Below are 20,310 nucleotides of genomic sequence, written 5' to 3'. Positions count from 1 at the left end.
CTGCGGTTACCTTTATCTCAAGTTCTTTATGAAGTTCTGATTTTGACTCACAATCGAATTCATTAGTTCTGATTTTGACGGGGACCGTAAAGCAATGTACCTACTGGAGCTTTTCAATACCGTTCTTCGCAACTGGGGGGTCCCGCAATGAAATTTAACGTCTTTTAGGCTTGATAAATTTTTTGGAGGCTTCCGGTGGTCTCATTGCATTCATATTTGAAAAGTAGCGGGTGTATTGCCGTCAGAAATCGTGTAGGACGCATCGTTTTCCAGATATCGAGCAAAAACCATCGATTATTGATATTTTTACCTTTATTTCTATCGAAATCATCGACCATTAACATTCTCATGTGAAGTTGTGGTAAGTAATCGAAATCATCGAGTATTGTTACATTCCCATTTAAAATAGGTCACTAGACAAGGTGTAAATTTAAGCATTCTGATACGTGTTTCTTAACCAGAGCTTCACGGAGAACACGATCCACGCAACTAAATTACTGAAACCAACTCCTAACGAAGATATTAACGTTTTCATTTCACATATTGGTTACGGGGAATTTGAACTGCTCAAAGCTCTACGACAATCAAATCGAGCACTACAACGCTTTCAGCAAGCTTCTCAATCGAGCAATAAGTATTCATTTCCCATCATGTGTTGTTCAAACTGTAAACAATTTGCTATAGCTGATCCAAAGTGTCAAGATTTTTATATCGCAGAAACTATCGTGATAACGTTTAGCGTGTGATGTGAATCACGCGGAGCATTGCGAGCTTTCATGAGCGGGTAGTTTGAATTTACATCTCAAGAATCATATTTCGGTAATTTTCGGTGTGCGCATCATGGTTTACGTGAAATTTTGGTTAAGAAACTCGTCTAGTGGTCCATTAGGGTAAATATTCGCAATCATCAACTGACTAGATTTTTCCATTTGATGTTACGTTGAAAAATCGAAATAATTACCCATCGATGTATTCCTATTAAAAAACTATGGTAATGAATCGAAATAATTGAATATTGATGTATTCCTATTTAAAACTAGAGTACCTTTATAGCGAGAGTATGGACAGATCGCTTCATGGAGGGTTTTGGACCCAAAAGTGCAGCCACCCTTCTAACCAACTTCTCACGCCCAAAATTTCACTACCAGTCTGTAGATTCCAATTCTAACCAATATGGCTCAGAATGTACATAAATGAGCGTTCTTCCGCAAAAAATGAGTAAATGTATGCAAAAACTAAGTCAAATACGTGCTTGATAAACGATGGTTCGTAACAATTGTATTAGTAAATTGTTCTGTGTAATTGAAATTCATAGGTTGGTTGTATTTCTGGCCCTGACTTTATTCGCGGAGGCATCGGTGAAAGCCTGATGGATTCTCGGAGTTTCACATCTATCTATACTCTCACTATATAGGTACTATATTTAAAACTATGGTAAAATAATCGAGTGTGAAGTAATTTGGACCTGAATATCGATCTTTTACCCTACCTCAAATGTTAGATCGAACGGTCCATCGCGGGTTACAACACGTCCCTGAAAGCAATACGGTGGATTCCAATAAGATAATATTATTGATTGATTGATTTTGGGCTTCCTAACTGTTTTAAAGGCTTCCTAGTGCTCTCATTGAATTTATAATCGAAATGTAGCGGATTGTTCTCGTCAAAAATCGTCTAGGACGCACCGTTTTCGACATATTAAGCAAATACCATCGATTATTGATATGTTACGTTTCTATCTGTGGTATAGTATCGAAATCATCAACCATGGACATTCTCATATGAAGTTGTGGTAAATAATCGAAGTCATCGAGTATACCGCTTACTCCATACAACTGAATAAGATTCATAAGATTATCCTGCGATCCACGAACCAACAGATATTTCACGTTGAATATTGATCATCTCGTGACGCATCCATCGAGGACCGCAGCACGGAAACGGAGTTAAAGCACTTCGTTGCTCCCTCACGACCGCTGGGTAAGAACCCGCAATGAAATTTTAAGTTTTTCTGACACCCTTGATCCATACAAGTGAATTAGAGTCCTCAGATTATTCTGCGACCCATGAACCAACGGATATTTCACGTTGAACATTGATTTCGGGACGTATAGAGTGAGGACCCGTAGGCTTGTGCTGAAGTTTCCTAAACATACCGTTCGCGAGGGGGGCTGCCCGCAATGAAATTTTAAGTTTTTTCTGATACCCTTGATCCGTAGAAACTAAGAGCCAGTCGTCACATCGTTGTGCGATCCATGAACACACAACTATTTCACGATGAATTTTGAACTCTGGACGGAGCGAGGACCGCAGTCTACGAAGGCCACGAAGAAAACCGCGTATACACATAAGATAGGTATGTGTCATAGACGTGTTTATGAAATTAGACATACAAACGGTGAATAGTAAAACTCAAGAATCCATTTATTCAAACAAGCATAAAAAACTCGTATATACATATAAGATACGCATGCGACTTAGGTGAAAGTTGGATTTTCTCGAAAACTAAAAGTCGTATCAAAATTCGGTCTGTACAGTTTTCCGATCTTCCATAGTGTAAAAGAATCGCATCGGTCCGGGACGGATCGGAGGAGGGTAATTTTCCGAAAATTTTTTAATTTCCCGAATCAGACCCTTCTCACCAGTCTCCGATACCAGGCCCATGCTGGAGGATATGGTGTATTGATCCCGAAAATTTTACAAGTCCGAAAATCCGAATATTTTGCACAATCTGAAAACAATGTAAGGAACAAAACCGCGTATACACATAAGATAGGTATGTATCATAGATGTGTTTTTTACCATCGGACATACAACCTGTCAAGAGTGAACTACCAACCCATTTATTCGAGCAAGCGTAAAAAACTCGTATATACACATAAGATACGCATGCGACTTAGGTAAAAATTGGATTTTCTCGAAAACAAAAAGTCGTATCAAAATTCGGTTCGTACAGTTTTCCGATCTTCGATAATGGAAAAGAATCGCATCGGTCCGGGACGGATCGGAGGATGGTAATTTTCCGAAATTTTTTTAATTTCCCGAATCAGACCCTACTCTCCAGTATCCGATACCAGACCCATACTGTAGGATATGGTCTTTCGAAATCGAAAATGTTTACAAGTCCGAAATTCCAATTTCCGGAATCAGACCCTACTCTCCAGTATCCGATACCAGACCCATACTGTAGGATATGGTCTTTCGAAATCGAAAATTTTTACAAGTCCGAAATTCCAATTTCCGGAATCAGACCCTACTCTCCAGTATCCGATACCAGGTCCATACTGTAGGATACGGTCTTTCGAAATCGAAAATTTTTACAAGTCCGAAAATCCAATTACCGAATCAGACCCTAATCTACAGTATCCGATACCAGGCCCATACTGTAAGATACGGTCTTTCGAAGCCGAAAATTTTACAAGTCCGAAATCTCGAAAACCAAAACTCGTATCGAAATTCGGTCCGTACAGTTTTCCGATCTTCGATAATGGAAAAGAATCGCATCGGTCCGCAACGGATCGGAGGATGGTGATTTTCCGAAAAATTTTCAATTTTACCGAAACAGACCCTAATCTACAGTATCCGATACCGACCCATACTGCAAGATACGGTCTCTCGAAACCGAAAAATTTTACAAGTCCGAAAATCCGAATTTATTGCACAATCTGGCAACACTGTACGGAAAAATCAACTAATTTCTTGCCCCATCTGGCAACACTGTAAAATGCGATGTTGCAAAATTTCACCAATAAATAAATCATTTATTTACTTGCACCGTCCGGCAACGTTGCTGCGCCATCTTGAAAAATACAGCATTGCATACACCGCAGATTGAAGGGGCTACATTACACTATTGCATAACCTGCATATTGAAGGGGTAACATGCAATACTTTCATTTTACAGCGTTGCCATATTGAATAATAATCCCTATACAACACTGTAATTTAATTCGTATTTTTCTGCACAATTTGGCTAAAAACTTTTGGGCTCAAGTTCCCATTTTCTCCCTACTTCTAGGGGCTTGGGTTGTTTTTATACAGGAATTTAGGGTGAAAAAAAAGGGGAAAAGGGGAAAATTTTGCTCACGTACACTATTAAGAGAATTTAAAAATCTCCAGACAAGAAAAAAAGGGGGGGCGGACTCTTTACGGGAAAGAACCTGAGATTTCGGGCATTTTTTTTTTTTTTTTTTTTTTTTTTTTTTTTTTTTTTTTTTTTAAAGAAGGTATCGTGAAATGGATCACACGCAATTTCCGGGGAAATTGTGTGTGTCCTTTGTACCGAGTGTTTTGTGTTTTGGATTGCGGCGAATGATGCCTCATGGCCGGCTTTTCAGGGCCGGAGCTAAGTTCGGCCGGCTTCGGTTTTGACTCTGGGCAGTCGGCTACGCGTTATGGAGTATAGGCATTCGCCGAGGTCCGTTGCCCTAAGCACTCGGAGATAGGCCAGCTTAGTTGTTGTGTGATGAGCATTTCCGTAGTCATAAGGTTCGTGTGCATATCTATATTTTGTTAGTTCGCGTAGAGGGAATAAAAGTGTGATCCCTATCGGAGACGTGCTGTTGATTATTTTCCCCTGATTAGAGCCTCGCTGCGCCTTCAAGTCAGTCAAGCTCAGGGTTAGGGATCCTGCACCCATTTTACCATCCCGGATCTATTACAATATTATCGGCTCTCAGGAAATCACCCCATGGCTAAAATTGGTGCTATAAATGTTTAAGTGCTTAAAATAATCGTATTCAAGAAACTAAGGCATTAAACTATGGAGTCAATTTCTTTTTAATAATATAACGAGATTTACTGCCAGTGATTTGGCTATTATAGCCCCAGAATACTTTTGAAGCGCCTTAACGTTCCAGAATCTCGACGGAATTTTTTTTTTTTTTTTTGGCTTAAACGATTCAAGAGACACTGTAGTTAAAAATATAAAGATTTTTCGATTTGGACGTATACAAAATGTTTAACTCGTTCAGGCACACCGTGTATTGTATGGAGTACTGCTGTTATTCGACCCTTGTCTTCAGGTCAAAATTCTTACAAAGAAGCCCCTTGCAAGAGGCGAATTTTTTGTAATTTCTCCCAGTTTTTTCAGCGTTAGGTATATAAATGAATTGCTTGTCAAATTCTGAGGTCAATTATATTTAATTGTAATTTATACATTTCTTTTTTCCCCTTCATTTTATTTTTCTGTATGGAGAGTCGAGGTTTTGTTGATTTCTTCGGATTTCGAATACTGTAACTTCTCTTCTATTCGGCCGATTTTTATGAATGAGGTCTCTTTTTATTTGTGTTTTAACGGAGAGTAAGGAAAAAATTGCTAAATACATGCGAAACAATTTTTTTTGAAAATTGGATGAATCCTAGCGTGACGGTGAAATGGTTAATGAAGCGTGAGTAATTGGGGTACGGGTATCGGCCGCGCCGGGACCCAAGGCCCATTGTTCTTCGTGACGCCGACGCAGTGATCAGGAGCGTGGGGAACAGAGGGGTAGGTGGACTCCTGTATGAGCCACGTTTAGCAAATGGTCTAATGAGTCTCGAGGCTCATCACAGATTGCACTTACATATCCTGCTGCCCTGGCTATCAGAGCAAGTGCTACCAACTTTTGAAAAGCGATAACAGTGGTGTGGAGATCTGTCAAAGCAACGTTTTGAACAAAACGGAGTGAGTGAAATTCTCATTCGCAGAGTGCCGAACTTGTCAGCCATCCTCGAATCAGTTCGCTTGATTCTGCTTATATATGCATATTTTAAATCAGCGCGCGTATCCTTAGGCTTTTTTTAAAAAAAACCAAGTAACGTAGACTCTTGGTATTCACTGCACATAAACCAGAAAGCCCCAGAATGAGAAACAATTTTAAATCATAATTATTGACGGATAAATAAACTTTTTACACGCTTCGGAAAATCTCAGAAGTTCGCGGTAGTCACTTTTCGGTAAGGAACTAAGGGACTCGGTTATTGTATCGAGCAGGGTTCGAAACGATCGCAAAGGCGGTATACTACGTATATGCGCCAACAGGAAAACCTCTATTCCGTGGTGGAACGACGAGATCCAACAACTTAAGAAAAAGTGCTCGTCAACCAGAAGACTTATCACACGCACGAAAAACAAAGAAGACAGAAACCGCCTATTTAATGAACTTAGATCTGATAAAAGAAATCTACGCATAGAAATGAAAAGCGCGAAGAGACAGCTATGGAACGGCTGGATTAACGAATTAGAAAAAGACATTTGGGGCCGGGCATATAAAATCAGGGCATATAAAAAGAAAGTTAAAATCTCCGCCAACCCACGATCAAGCCTCCCTTTCCGACCAAAAAGTCATAGCCGCTATCAACAAATTATTTCCGACCCATGACAAATGTGACTGGCCACTCTTTGTACAAGAAGATTTCCCAGAATTAGCAATCAAAGAACTGGACAGAGCTCTATCCAAAATCAAAAATGGCAAAGCACCAGGACCTGACCAAATAAAACCGGAATTAGCAAAAATGTTTGTCAGAGCAAACAAACAAGAATGCCTTATGATGTATAACAACTACCTCAAACAGGGCATCTTCCCTAGAGAATGGAAAATGGGACGCTTAACGCTTATAACCAAGGGGAAACCAGGTAAAAACGAAAAATCCTTTAGGCCAATATATATGCTAAATATTCTAGGTAAAGTTTTTGAGCTAATAATCATCGGAAGACTCCTTCCTGAACTAGAAGTCTCTCCAAATCAGCACGGTTTTTGTCGCGAACACTCCACCACCGACGCAATCAACAAGGTTAGAAACGCAATCACTCAAAACCTCAAAATCAACAAAAAACATCGACCTTCAATGGCAATCCTCACGTTAGACATAAAAAACGCGTTCAATAGTTTAAGCTGGAAGGACATTCACGAATCCATACTGGAGAAAAATATCCCCTCCTATATAATAAGGATTATCTTAAATTACCTTACAGATAGATACATCACTATTAACGGCGTAATCTTTGAAATCAATTCAGGAGTACAACAAGGTAGCTGCATAGGACCGCATCTCTGGAATCTATGCTATGATAAAATAGAGAATCTTGCCACAGAATCCGTAGCGCAGAAGATAGCATATGCCGACGACTTAGCAGTTATAGTCGAAACCAAGACAAGACGAGAACTATCAAGCCACACTAATCAAGTTACGACGGAAATTAGCGGTGAACTTGCTGAAGCGAAACTGGCCCTAGAACCAACTAAAACAGAAGCCCTAGTAATCACGGGAAAAAAGAAAAGAAAAAGAAACTATAAGATCAAAGTAGTAGACCACCCTATTACACCCGTTCCAGATATGAGATATATGGACAGAGTTTAACAGAAAGGAACCAAGCCACATCAGCTATTGCCAAGTTTAACCGGGCAATTAAATTTGTTACGAGAGAACGTTTGTTCGGATTCCTTTGAAAATTTTAAGGAATTTGCTTCGTACCATGGTGACTTTTCACTGAAATTTGCACGAAAATCCGCACAACCGTTTTCATGTAACAAATTAAATTGCCCAATTAAATTTGGCAATAGCTGATGTGGCTTGGTTCCTTTCTGTTTAACGCGGTCCATATAGGAGTTTGGTTAGACGCAGACGGCACTCTAACACACACTTTAAAAAGATCTCGGAAAAAGCCTCCTTCGCTATAAAATCCTTTTCCTGCATTCTTCCAAATGTAGAAGGGCCTTCTTTCATGAAGAGAAAATTGATCACCACGGCAATTCTTTTCCTCATCTTTTATGCTGTAAATATCTGGGCCGCTGCTGGAGTATCAAATAAAAACAGGAAGCTACTAACGAAAACCATCCGGCCGCTGAAACAACGTATATGCATGGCCTACAGGACTGCATCTAATACCGCCCTGGACATAATCAGTGGTATTCCGCCTATAAATCACCTGATCACCGAAAGACTCAGCATTTGGAATAAAGAAGCAAGCAAACCGGATATCAAAGCCTCCGTCAGAGCAGCCTGGATTTCGGATTGGCAACAAGACCCAACTAAAGACGTCTGGCTCAAATGCCTTCTCATAGACCCAGAATTTTGGCTCACCAGAAAATTCGGAGACGTAGATTTTTTCCTCACACAAGCCCTAACAGGACACGGTGCCTTCAACAGTTAGCTCCATCGCATGAAAATTTCACCATCTCCCTTCTGCTCGTATTGCCCCGCAGCACTCGACACCCCGGAACACTCACTCCTCAAATGCTCAAATTTCACCCCGGAAAGAGATTTGCCATTTGATCAATGCTAATACTAAACTTATAAATCTTGTTTAGGAGTTGATATCCAGATTTCTCGTTGATGATACATTTTTTCGTTAAAGTTTGAAGAGGAAACGTTTTACACAGTTCTTTAACCTATACCTTGTTTTGTGGCCCAGTAAATATCACATTAAATGTTTGCTAATCAAAATTGAACATAAAACAAGTCGAAAATTTCCAAACTTTGGCCAAAGTGAAAAATGAACGTTGTAAGATTTACAATGTAATCGGTAAATTCAAACTTCCTACTCGAGAAAAAATCCTGATTAACGTAGGTCAGATCAGCTAGAGTACCTTTATAGACAGAGTATGGCCATTCGTATCTTTTTACTGCAGGAAAACTGTTCCGCTTTTTGATTGGTCAACGAGTTATTAGGCTGCATGATGCTCTTATGGCTGTAAATAAACAAACAAGATGGCGACTCACCGTAACATTGATAAGACGCTAAAATTTGACACAAACAATTATACGGCGGTAAGAATTTAAACTAGCATATCTGCGAATAACACATGAAAACACCGTCAAATTGCCTTTCGCCTTTATCACGGTAGGATGTAAGATGTGCATAACCTCAAACTTTTTTTTTTTTTTTTTTTTTTTTTTTTTTTTTTATTGAGAGTTTAGTGGCTTTATTCCTTTAGGAATCTACAGCCATCTATAGGCACTATTTATTGTCCGAAGACATCAGGGAGTTTGGTAGACATCCATGCTCGGGCTTACAAATTTTCACGGATTAAGGCCGAGCGAATTCTGCTTACAGATCCACTCGTCAGTTCCATGAAAATTTGTCGCCACCACCGGGATTCGAACCCGGGACCTATTGACCTAGAGTCAGACGCGCTAACCACTAGGCCAACCTGGCCGGCAACCTCAAACTTGCTTGCTGATAGCAGCCATCTTGTTTGTTTATTTACGGCCGTAAGAACATCGTGTCAGCCTATTTGCTCGCAACCAATGAAAAACCGGCACAGAAATGGGCATACTCTGTCTATGAAGGTACTCTAAGATCAGCCATTAGTCAACAACGTATAAGTTAGGAAAATAACGTTTTTCCTTAGCGTGGCAGTTTTGTCCATCATAACCACCCGCTTCCACCAATAGGATCTCCTCATACTCCTTATATCTTCTTTGTCCATCAATTTCAATAATCAGCCCGCGGGGACGACAGGCCGATTAAGGGTCGTTGCCGTATTGAAAATCATCCAGGGTCAGTCGAAGCTCCAAGTACGGAATCACGTCCCAACGGTTGAAAGACATGTATTTTTTGTTCAGAATATGCATATTCTTATTCTTCTTTTTTTTGGAATGCATAATGCGTGCCTATTTTTTGGGTGAGTTCGTGGGGGTGGGGTTATTTTTAAAAGTAGGTAGAATTTTAGAGTTTTAATTGCACCTCAGCCTGGAGCGCAGTCTGGGAGAAACTGTAGTCCAATGTTACTCGACCCAGTCAATCCTATTCGACACCGTGAAGGATGGTAAGTTGGCACGCCAGGACTCCCAGTACTCATAGACCGTTTTTTCGGGCCCGTTCGGCGCTGTTGCTGAAGCAAACACGTGCTGTTCTTGATGGTTTTGAGCTAAACTAAATCCATTTATTTTTTCAACCTGAAATCAGACGAAGTGCTCACATAAGGACTGCAGGAGAACATCAAGAAGGAGTTTAAATAAACACAGTTCATGACGGACGATTGCTTTCATCTTGAATGTAGAAGTTAGTCAAATTTAAACGAATTTTCTCTGCGCAGTATAAATGTATTTTGAATATTTATCATGATGCTCTGGCCTCGAAAATGAAAACTAAGCGTGCTCGAATTTTTCATATTGAAGGGGGAGGGGAAAATTCCAGGAACATTATTTGCTGGTTTGAATTATTGGAGAAATTTTCATGAATCAAGAGATGAATGTTGGCGCTGTCACGGAGATTGCGGTTTTTATAGCTTTATCCAAAAATTTTAATTGATAACGAAAATACACGTCAAAAGCACATCTCTGCGGGGATCAATCCTTATAAATGTTAAGAGTATTGAAATTACTCTTAAAAACCAGGATAATGAAAGGAAAGGACACTCTATGCCCTCATCCTATGCCATATGCAATGAGGTGTTGATAAGCTATGTGGACTGAGGTTTCCAGCTGGTTTCCTCCAAAAGTATTGAAAAGCTAGTCTAGGTCTTCGGTCTACTTAGGAATGAAGCTATCAAAAATGAACAACGAAAAACAAGCAGTGAATTCCAACACTATGTGTTGATAAGGCGCGTCATTAACTCGCACATATCAACCCCTTTAGTTTTCATTTACAGAGATTGCAAAATAGGCAAGCAGCACAACAAGAGAATTCACGATCCAACACTGCGAGGTCAACGATGCACCTTGACGAGACCATGTATTGTGAATGTAAAAGCTTAGCCATTCGAACGAGTTTAAGTTTTTTGATCTGTCTCAACCAAAATCTTATCAGATTCTTGAAGAAAAGCGCTAAGGAATAATGTAAGCAAAGAAAGGAAAAATTCTGCCGAACTCCTGAAAGAGAAAGTCGATTTAAGGGTATTTTGGGGCTAAAATACCCAGATCACCGGTAGTATACAGGGTTATTCAAAAGTTACGCACCACTGGCCATAACTTTAGTTCTAATTATGATATCGATTTGCGGTTTGTGGCGTCCTTCCTCATATCGAGGGGGAAACTTTTTGAGGTACTTTTCAGTTCTTCACTCCCCCAGGGGGAGGGGGGCGGGGGGCAACTCAAAAATTTCAAATGGCAACCCCCATCATGTGATACATCGTTAGAAAGAGCCCCTTCGCTGCCCCCCTCATTTTTCGTTGCGGAGCGGGTAAAAACCGGGAAAATCGCCAGAAATGATGCCCGAAACCACTGTAGAACTTGACGAGAACCCTTGAAACGTTGCGCTCAGTCGGAGAACTGCAACACAGGAACTGCCGCCCACTTTAAGGACGGAAACATCCATAAAACCCTCGCTGCCCCCCTCTTTTTTCGTTGCAGAGCTGGTAAGAACCGGGGCATCATTTCTGGCGATTTTCCCGGTTTTTACCCGCTCCGCAACGAAAAATGAGGGGGGCAGCGGGGGTGTTTTGGATGTTTCCGTACTTTAAGGGGGTGGCAGTCCTTGTATTTCAATGCTCCGACTGATCGCAACGTTTCAAGGGTCCTCCTCAAGTTGGACATTAGTTTCGGGCATTATTTGTAGTGAATTTCCCGGTTTTTACCCGCTCTGCAACCAAAAATGAGGGGGGGGGCAGGGGGCTAAGAGTTTTGAAAACTCACTTTAAAGTCGCAGGCTGCGTTTGCGTTAACATTGGCAAGAAGGTCCACTCGGATTTGATACTAGGTTTGAAGCTCTTCTGTGACTTTTCGCATTTTAATGCAATGTTTCATTGTAACAGGCCCATCCCCCCCTACGGGGGGGCTGTGGTGGCCCGGGGGCAATATGAAGACTTCGGTATCAGACTTGGAGTATTCGAGGACTCTTTGAAAAGAGAAACGGTATGTCCAAGAGCCGCCGAAGCTACTCTAAAAAATGAAGGTGCGGACCCCCTAAATAACCTTTGGACCCCCCTAACTTTTGACAGGGGGGTCAGATCGACTTCCGGTTTGCGCCAAAAATTTTCTTTTTTCATGCTCTTTCTAACGATGTATCACATGATGGGGGTTGCCATTTGAAATTTTTGAGTTGCCCCCCGCCCCCCCTCCCCCTGGGGGGGGGGGTGAAGAACTGAAAAGTACCTCAAAAAGTTTCCCCCTCGATATGAGGAAAGACGCCACAAACCGCAAATCGATATCATAATTAGAACTAAAGTTATGGCCGGTGGTGCGTAACTTTTGAATAACCCTGTATAAATCCCGTTATATTATTGAAAAGAAATTGACTCGATATAAATGCAATTACATTAAATATGTCTTGATTTTGTTATTTTAAACGTCTTTCCATGCAAAGAAGTTCAACCATGTCCATGCTTTATTCATTCATGAATTGAAAGTAAGCAATCTACATCCAGAAAATCTACCGATTTGCCGTAAGAAATCGCAGAAACTTGATATACCAGGTCGATATACCCACTCGTTGAATTTACCAATCAATTTAGTGAGTGCAAATGTGTAAAAATCAATATGCTATAGTCATTTTGGGTGCATTCATTTTTCATGAAACAATAATAATTTCAATCCCGAAAAACCATACATTTTCCGTACAAAATCAAAAAAATCAAAATATGTCGACTCCCTAACATGAAAATTAAATTCTACGTGTAAAAATACTTATGTATCGATATGCTGAACAGAATGCCCACCTCTCCTCGTAATTTACAAACCGTTCCTATACTCATCTCAAAATTTTTCTCAGAGCTTTGTGTTATTATCAGCTTCCATTTAAACCCCGGTTTTATGGCCGAATCGGCTGCCCAAAAAGCAAGCCATTTTTGAAGGGCTCTATGAGAAATTCTTGATATTATCAGCTCTCAGGAAATCACCCCATGGGTAAAATTGCATGGGTAAAAAACTCGAGGTATAAATTTTCGAGTGCTTAAAATAATCGTATTCAAGAAACTAAGGCATTAAACTATGGAGTCAATTTCGTTTTAATAATATAACGGGATTTACTTGTCTTCAGGTCAAAACTCATACAAGGAAGCCCCTTGCAAGAGGCGATTTTTTTGTAATTACTCCCAATTTTTTCTCCGTTATATAATGGAATTGCTTGTCAAATTCTGAGGTCAATTTTATCTAATTGTAATTTATACATTTCTTTTTTTCCCCTTCATTTTATTTTTTGTTTGGAGAATTCGAGGTTTTGTTGATTTCTTCAGATTTCGAATACTGTAACTTCTCTTCTATTCGGCCGATTTTTATGAATGAGACCTCTTTTAATTCGTGTTTTAACGGAGAGTAAGAAAAAAAATTGCTAAGTACACGCGTAACAATTTTTTTTAAAAATTGGACGAATCCTAGCGTGACGGTGAAATGGTTAATGAAGCGTGAGTAATTGGGCGAGGGGCTGAGGATCCCGGCCTCGCTTGGCGACCGTCATTAGCTATTGTTCAATTGGAGACGCCGACGCAGCGGTCAGGCGCGTGGGGAAGAGAGGGGTAAGTGAATTCCTGTATGAGCCACGTTTAGCTAATGGTCTAATGAGTCTCGAGGCTCATCACAGATTGCACTTACAGATTGCCCTGGTTGGCCCATGCTATCAGACCAAGGGTACCAAATTGGACCCTACAACAAAACGGCCAAATCGGCCTAAACACGGAATCGTACGATTTTCTCAGGGATGATAGAGGGTCTTCCCAGACACTCAAAACTGGTCATATTTTTTGCCTAACCCCCAGGGAAAAGGGGGGGATGGGGGGTCAAAGTCAAAACCTTTAAATTAGCATAACTTCTCAACGGTTTGTCGTAGAAAGATGATCTTGGTGTCAAAATTTCCATAAAAATGAGAGCTTTCAGAATATATGTATGAAATTAATAAAATATTAAAATTTGACCCACTTTTGGGGCATTTTACAAGGTCCCCCTTTCGTAAATTTTCGTTTTTTGAGATTTTCGGTTGTTCGGTTCGCACGAATCAAAACAAAAACAATTTCAAATGAAAGTAGAGCGTTTAAGCTTTAAAACAAGCCCAAGATGATCTTGGGAAAACGATTAGAAGCGGAGTTATGAGTCTTCAAAGTTGACGCGGCGCGCGGGAACCTTGTATGTTCCGAGTCTCAAGGTCGCCTGCGCACCCCGGATTGCCTGCAGGTTGCAAGTTTTTGTGTTTTTATGCTTCTGTAGGTCATTTTTAATGTAAATCATTCAATGAAGATAGAATAATCGAATTTTTTTAATTTTACGGGAGGAGCGAGAGGGGGCTTAGAGTATCAACCATTATGTCCATCATACCTCATTAAACATTTGCTGACGATGACGATTCTGCTCTTATAATTTAGAAGAAACCATGGACCCTCAGTTCAAATATACATATGCTCCATACAGAACTGAACCATTTAGAAATTATAACCCATTGATGCCAAATTTTGGGGTACCCCTAATTTTAAATTTTTTTAATTGAGCTATAAGCTACAGCGCTTGACGGAACTCACTTGGTGAAGCCAAATAGTTTCTCGTAGAAGCAGACGAGCTTTGAGCTTCAAAACAAGTCTCAGTTATGCTTGAGGGGGCTATTTGAAACGCAGTTAAAATTTTTTGACGTTAATGTGGTGTACCTCGCCGAAGGCCCATTGTGTAAAATTAAAAAATTCTGATTAAACTATCTTCATTGAATGATTTACATTAAAAATGACCTACAGAAGCATAAAAACACAAAAACTTGCAACCTGCAGGCAATCCGGGGCGCGCAGGTGACCTTGAGACTCGGAACATACAAGGTTCCCGCGCGCCGCGTCAACTTTGAAGACTCATAACTCCGCTTCTAATCGTTTCCCCAAGATCATCTTGGGCTTGTTTTAAAGCTTAAACGCTCTACTTTCATTTGAAATTGTTTTTGTTTTGATTCGTGCGAACCGAACAACCGAAAATCTCAAAAAACGAAAATTTACGAAAGGGGGACCTTGTAAAATGCCCCAAAAGTGGGTCAAATTTTAATATTTTATTAATTTCATACATATATTCTGAAAGCTCTCATTTTTATGGAAATTTTGACACCAAGATCATCTTTCTACGACAAACCGTTGAGAAGTTATGCTAATTTAAAGGTTTTGACTTTGACCCCCCATCCCCCCCTTTTCCCTGGGGGTTAGGCAAAAAATATGACCAGTTTTGAGTGTCTGGGAAGACCCTCTATCATCCCTGAGAAAATCGTACGATTCCGTGTTTAGGCCGATTTGGCCGTTTTGTTGTAGGGTCCTTTTGAAAAGCATATCAGGGGTGGAGAGCTCTGTCAAAGCAACGTTTTGAACGAAATGGATGAGTGCAATTTTTCATTCGAAGAGTGCCGAACTGGTCAGCCGTCCTCGAATCAGTTTGCTTGATTCTGCTTATATATGCATATTTCAAATCAGCGCTGAGTATTCTTAGGTTTTTTTAAAAAAAACCAAGTAACGTAGACTCTTGGTATTCATTACACATAAACTAGAAAGCCCCAGAATGAGAAACCGATTTAAATAATTATTATTGACGGATTAGTAAACTTTTTACACGCTTTGGAAAATCTCAGAAGTTCGCGGTAGTCACTTTTCGGTAAGGAACTAAGGGACTCGGTTATTGTATCGAGTGGGGGGTCGAAACGATCGCAAAGGCGGTATACTACGTATACGCGCCAAAAATGATGAAATTTAAACTTTTTTTTTTTGGTGGACAACACTACTTCCTCTGCCCGCAAGAAGAGTGAGTAAGGAAAAAGTCCACAAAAGAACAATTATTCATAGTCGGTGCGTAATACATTTTATCAAACATGATCAAGAGATAGAACCTAATGAATAAAGCAAAGAGACAAAAAAGCCTCATTAGCAAATTCCAGTATTGTGAGTACCGGAGATTAGTACTATCACAAAATGTGGAAATGAAAATTTAACCACACTGAAAAAAAAGTAGCTTGGATCAAGCAGGATAATTCTTAAATTTGCCGACAAGAATTTTCTTTATCTTGCTTTAAGCTGACTTTTTCTTGATTCAAGAAAAATAATGCTTGGGTTAAGCAAAAAAGTAGCGTGTATTAACCAGCAAAATTGTTGATTTAAGAAGAAATACTTCTTGATGGCAAATTTAAGATTCTTTTTTTTCCAGTGCATAGTAAACAACTCACTTTCATTGAGCGGAAACAAATCGAGGCATTACATCATTACATTGGGCAAATAATCAATTTATATCTGGTCCAAGTAAACTCTTGGGTTAGGAAACTGCGAACCAAAATGTTGGAACGACTTCACAATCGGGCCAAAAATTTCTTGGATCAAAGAAAGTTGGGTTAAGTGTCCGGCCACCGGCATGACGCATCTAGCAACGGTTTCGGTCGATCAATGCTGAACAACAATCATTGTAACGTCTTGATGCAACATGCAACTATTCGTGCTCAGGTGATATGCGTATTGCGTGTACACAAAATTGAAGGCACCACAAAATATTTTTTCAAGCGGCAATGTGCGCGGGTCACCTGCGTAAGGATGTCTACCGCGCTCTTTCACGTTTTTAAAGAGCAGTTTTCTTTTTTTTTATAAAAAATAACTAGTTTCTCTCCAGATTAACTCGATACAACTGAAAGACACTTTTAACTCTTTTTTGATGTAAAACTTGTACGGTATTATCTTCAGCAATTGCTTAAAATGTTCTCATTATTTCAGTATCTTCTCGCTGTCGTGCAGAGGATGAGTATGTACGAATATCGCACATTTGGACGTATTTCAATCAAACGGAACTATGTGCATTATGACGTGAGCCCTGTTATGCATGTATTCTTATGGGTCTCAGGGCTCATGTCTGAATGCACATAGTTCCTTTTGGCAGAAATACGCCCATTTAGGAATGATAAAAGGTCCTTTCATGGGCTATGAGCCCCCGATGCCCTCTTGAACTGTTCTTTCCCCCACACCCAACACCACTGCACCAATGCCGCCTCCCTAATCATCGAAATTCGAAGCTACAAAAAATTCGTACAAGTCGTTTGATACTTACCTCCACGATTTCAGCATCGATGTTATCGTAGAGTCTGCACCTGGTCTCGTGTACAATCCGAAGTTTTCCGGTCATATCACCATCCGGCTGTATTATTCCTTGCGCCAAATAAAAATTGAACCTTTTCTTGTCTGAAAGCAATCCCTCGTCAATTCGCTTCCTCAAGAATAGATGATGAAGGTAAAGAGCGGTTTTCGGATTCAAAAGCCGTAAGCAGCAAAGATGAAGCGCGATGATTGCATCTTGAGCTTTGAAATAGTGGGAAGGTATCAGTCCTCCGAATTCAGGAGCGCCAAACATTTGGGAATGAAATTGTTCTCACCGTAAGTTCCGTTCGACGTTAAGCCTAATAAATTAGGAAATAAAAATCTCAGCCGCGAATAGGTTATAACCTCGGTTGCAGTGCCTGATATTTTAATACTATATACTTCTTCTCAAGAGGACGGACCGTTTTTAGAACCGTCATGTGTCGTTTTATGTTCTTTCGGTTCCTCTTTTCACGTTTCGTTTCCCATATTAATGTGCTAAGCCAATAAATGAAGGGTTTTTTACTATACTCTTGATTTAACTGCTCAATATTTTTTTTCAATTCTTCGACAGTGTTACTCCAAGAAATCAAGGTTTTCATATACGTTTCGTCTCCCATATTAATGTGCTAAGCCAATAAATGAAGGGTTTTTTACTATACTCTTGATTTAACAGCTCAATATTTTTTTTCAATTCTTCGACAGTGTTACTCCAAGAAATCAAGGTTTTCATATCGTCAATGAAAGTTGTTGGTGACGGAGCTTCGCCTCCAGAGGAAAGCCGTTCGATCAGCAATTCCAAGCTCCTCGCAGGCTTGAAATTTTTGTACTCAGAAATCACTTTTGCATCATGCGTATCGCAATCCTTAAGCATACAGTGCAGTCGTTAAGAGCATCCAAGACTTCAGATAACAGTTTCTTGGAGCAGGTTGCTTCTGCTTTCTTGAGAGTCTTGAGACATCTTCCGAGTTCCTGTTGTTAGAGATTCAACTCAAAATCTGAAACTGCCCTTGGAAGCTCCCTTTTTCCAGGTGCACTGTAATAAAGAAGAAGCGTAAAATCTTGATTTTGTAACAGCAACATTTTGTTTGAAGGATACAGTTGGAGCGCGTTAACAGAGAGGAGCCGATCCACGTCAGCTATTGCCAAATTTAATTGCGCGATTTAATGTTTTACTTACATGAGACCGGTTGTGCGTATTTTTGTGCTAACTCCAGTGAATTTTCTGTTCAGTGCGAGACAAATTCCTTGAAATTTTCAAGGGAATTCGCACAAACGTTTGCTCGTAAAAAATTCAAATGCCCAGCTGAATTCGGCATTAGCTACAGATGTGGCTTGGTTCCTTTGTGCTAAACGCGGTCCAGTTAATTTCAACGGAGAAAATTTATAATAATTTCTGTGAAGGCACGCATTATTTCTTTTTTCTCCTTGGTTGTAGACTTTTTTTGAAGATTGTTAAAAAAAAATGGATTCTCTCATATTTTATTTCTTAGATCTCCTGCTTTTCATCCTCTCTCAAGCCCCCAATTTTTATCAAATTCTTCTAATTTTTTTAATGCGGCTTAGGGATGTCATTATTATTATTACTGCTCGTTGCTCGTCAAGAAGAGGCCTTGTCCTCTTTTCAAGTAGCATGTTTCTAGTGAAATACCGGGATATGATCAGAGCAATGAGATTTCTTTCGAGGAAAGCAGCCTAGTACGAGGGTCGTTCAGGAATTGAGAATCCCTATTATTTTTCATAACAACTATTAACGCTACAAAAATTGCAATTGTACCATTTGAAAGGATTATATTTGATTAAGTGCTCGCTTGGAAATTGCATTTTTCTGCGGTCCGTTCGAAAAATGTCCCGCCACCTCTTGACCGTCTGCAAATTGTGAGGAAAAAATGGGAGGTGAAACGAGACGAAAATCGCCAGAGTACAAATTGAAAAATTGCCCTATATAATAAGAGTATCAAAATTTTACGCTATTTTTTATAAACAAAATGAAAGACGAAATTTGGTGCTAGATCCTGTAAGTTAAAATCCAATGGTACACAAATTATACAGAAGACTATTAAGATTAAAACATTTAAACTCATGTTACGGCTTTTTAGCACACATCAATTATACTCGTCTACGGGAAACACTATTCGGTTCCTCTAACGATATTCGGTTCCTCTATTTCCGTCGATATTTACACATTTCTGAGATCTTGGTATCAATTTGTCGATACCCTCTCCGAAAAACTCTTTTTGCCGCTGTTTGATGAAACCCATGACACAGCTTTTCAGTTCCTCGTCAGATTCAAACTTTAAACCGCTCATGAACTTCCTCAAAACTGGAAAGAATTGATAATTGCACTGAAAAAAATTAATGGCGTTTTTACCAAGGTCTATTGGTACCTTTACCATCTCACTTTTTTTTACCAATTATTGGTAATTTTACCAAGACAGACTGGTAAGCTTACCTAAAAACCGGTATTTTTACTGTTTTTTCAGGTAAGAATACCACTTTTATTGGTAATCAATTCCCGGTAACTTTGCCATTTTATCTCGGTAATTCTATCACAGTTGATAAAAAATATTGGCGTTTTTACTAAGGTCCAGTAAAATTACCAATTCCATAGATGGTAATTTTACCAAGAAAAAACTGGGATCAAATAGAACCCTGAATTCTTGGTAATTTTACCCTTTTCTTAGTAAATACACTGAGATTTTGTTTCCAGTGTGTTTGAAGTTAAATCGGGGCTATATGGTGGATGGGAGAAAAAAGTCGGTTAAAAGTTTGGATCTAACGAGGAACTGAAAAGCTGTGTCGTGATGTAGTTAGTTTCTTCAAACAACGGACAAAAGAGTTCTTCGGAGAGGGCATCAACAAACTTGACTAGAAATTACTGAGGTAGACATACGCCTCTTCGTTTCCATGACTACAAGCATTTTTTTTTCATTTAGTCCAAAATTCATAGAGTGATATTAAGTAGGTTATTTTATTTTTTAATATAACAAAATTACCCAGGGTCAGTTTTCTTTTTCTTTGTTTTATACTATCCTTAAATTTATCAGTGTTGTGCATCTTTCTTCATTTTTTTCCTCCTTTCAAAATGGCAGAATTAATTAATAGCAATAGAAACAAGAAGATACTATCCTTTGAAGGTTATCTATATCACAAACATTCCTCAAATTCTAATCGAACACGAAACACCGGAGTGTTCCGTCAGAGCTGTAACCATCAATGAGCCTTTGCAAGTGATTAAGGTAGGTTCAATTTCTAGGAATTTCAATGATAATCTGTGAGGAGAACATTGACTTTCTTGGTAAAGATTTTGGTGTTCACCATCGGTGGAGTTCAACGATTTCATTTTTGATAGAGTTCTGACGAAAAACCACTTACCCGTCAACATAAG

At 39.5% G+C, this 20,310-nt stretch overlaps 2 protein-coding genes across 2 annotated transcripts in view; both read right to left on the bottom strand.

Moving 5' to 3' along the window:
* Positions 1–17,476, bottom strand: part of LOC109035698 (putative odorant-binding protein A5) — a 119,639-nt gene extending 102,163 nt beyond the window's left edge. Inside the window, exon 1 of the mRNA XM_072301619.1 lies at positions 16,897–17,476. Within this exon, the coding sequence (XP_072157720.1) occupies positions 16,897–17,196 (300 nt within the window). The 5' untranslated portion in view covers positions 17,197–17,476. The remainder of the gene's footprint in view (positions 1–16,896) is intronic.
* LOC109041644 (protein D3) overlaps positions 1–20,310 on the bottom strand; it is a 427,804-nt gene that overhangs the window by 403,568 nt on the left and 3,926 nt on the right. The gene's annotated exons all lie outside the window — the stretch shown is intronic.

The sequence above is a fragment of the Bemisia tabaci genome, chromosome 6 (genome assembly GCF_918797505.1).
Source record: "Bemisia tabaci chromosome 6, PGI_BMITA_v3".
NCBI lineage: Eukaryota > Metazoa > Arthropoda > Insecta > Hemiptera > Aleyrodidae > Bemisia > Bemisia tabaci.
Note: the sequence above shows the minus strand (reverse complement) of the source record. Positions and strands in the feature narration are given on the sequence as shown.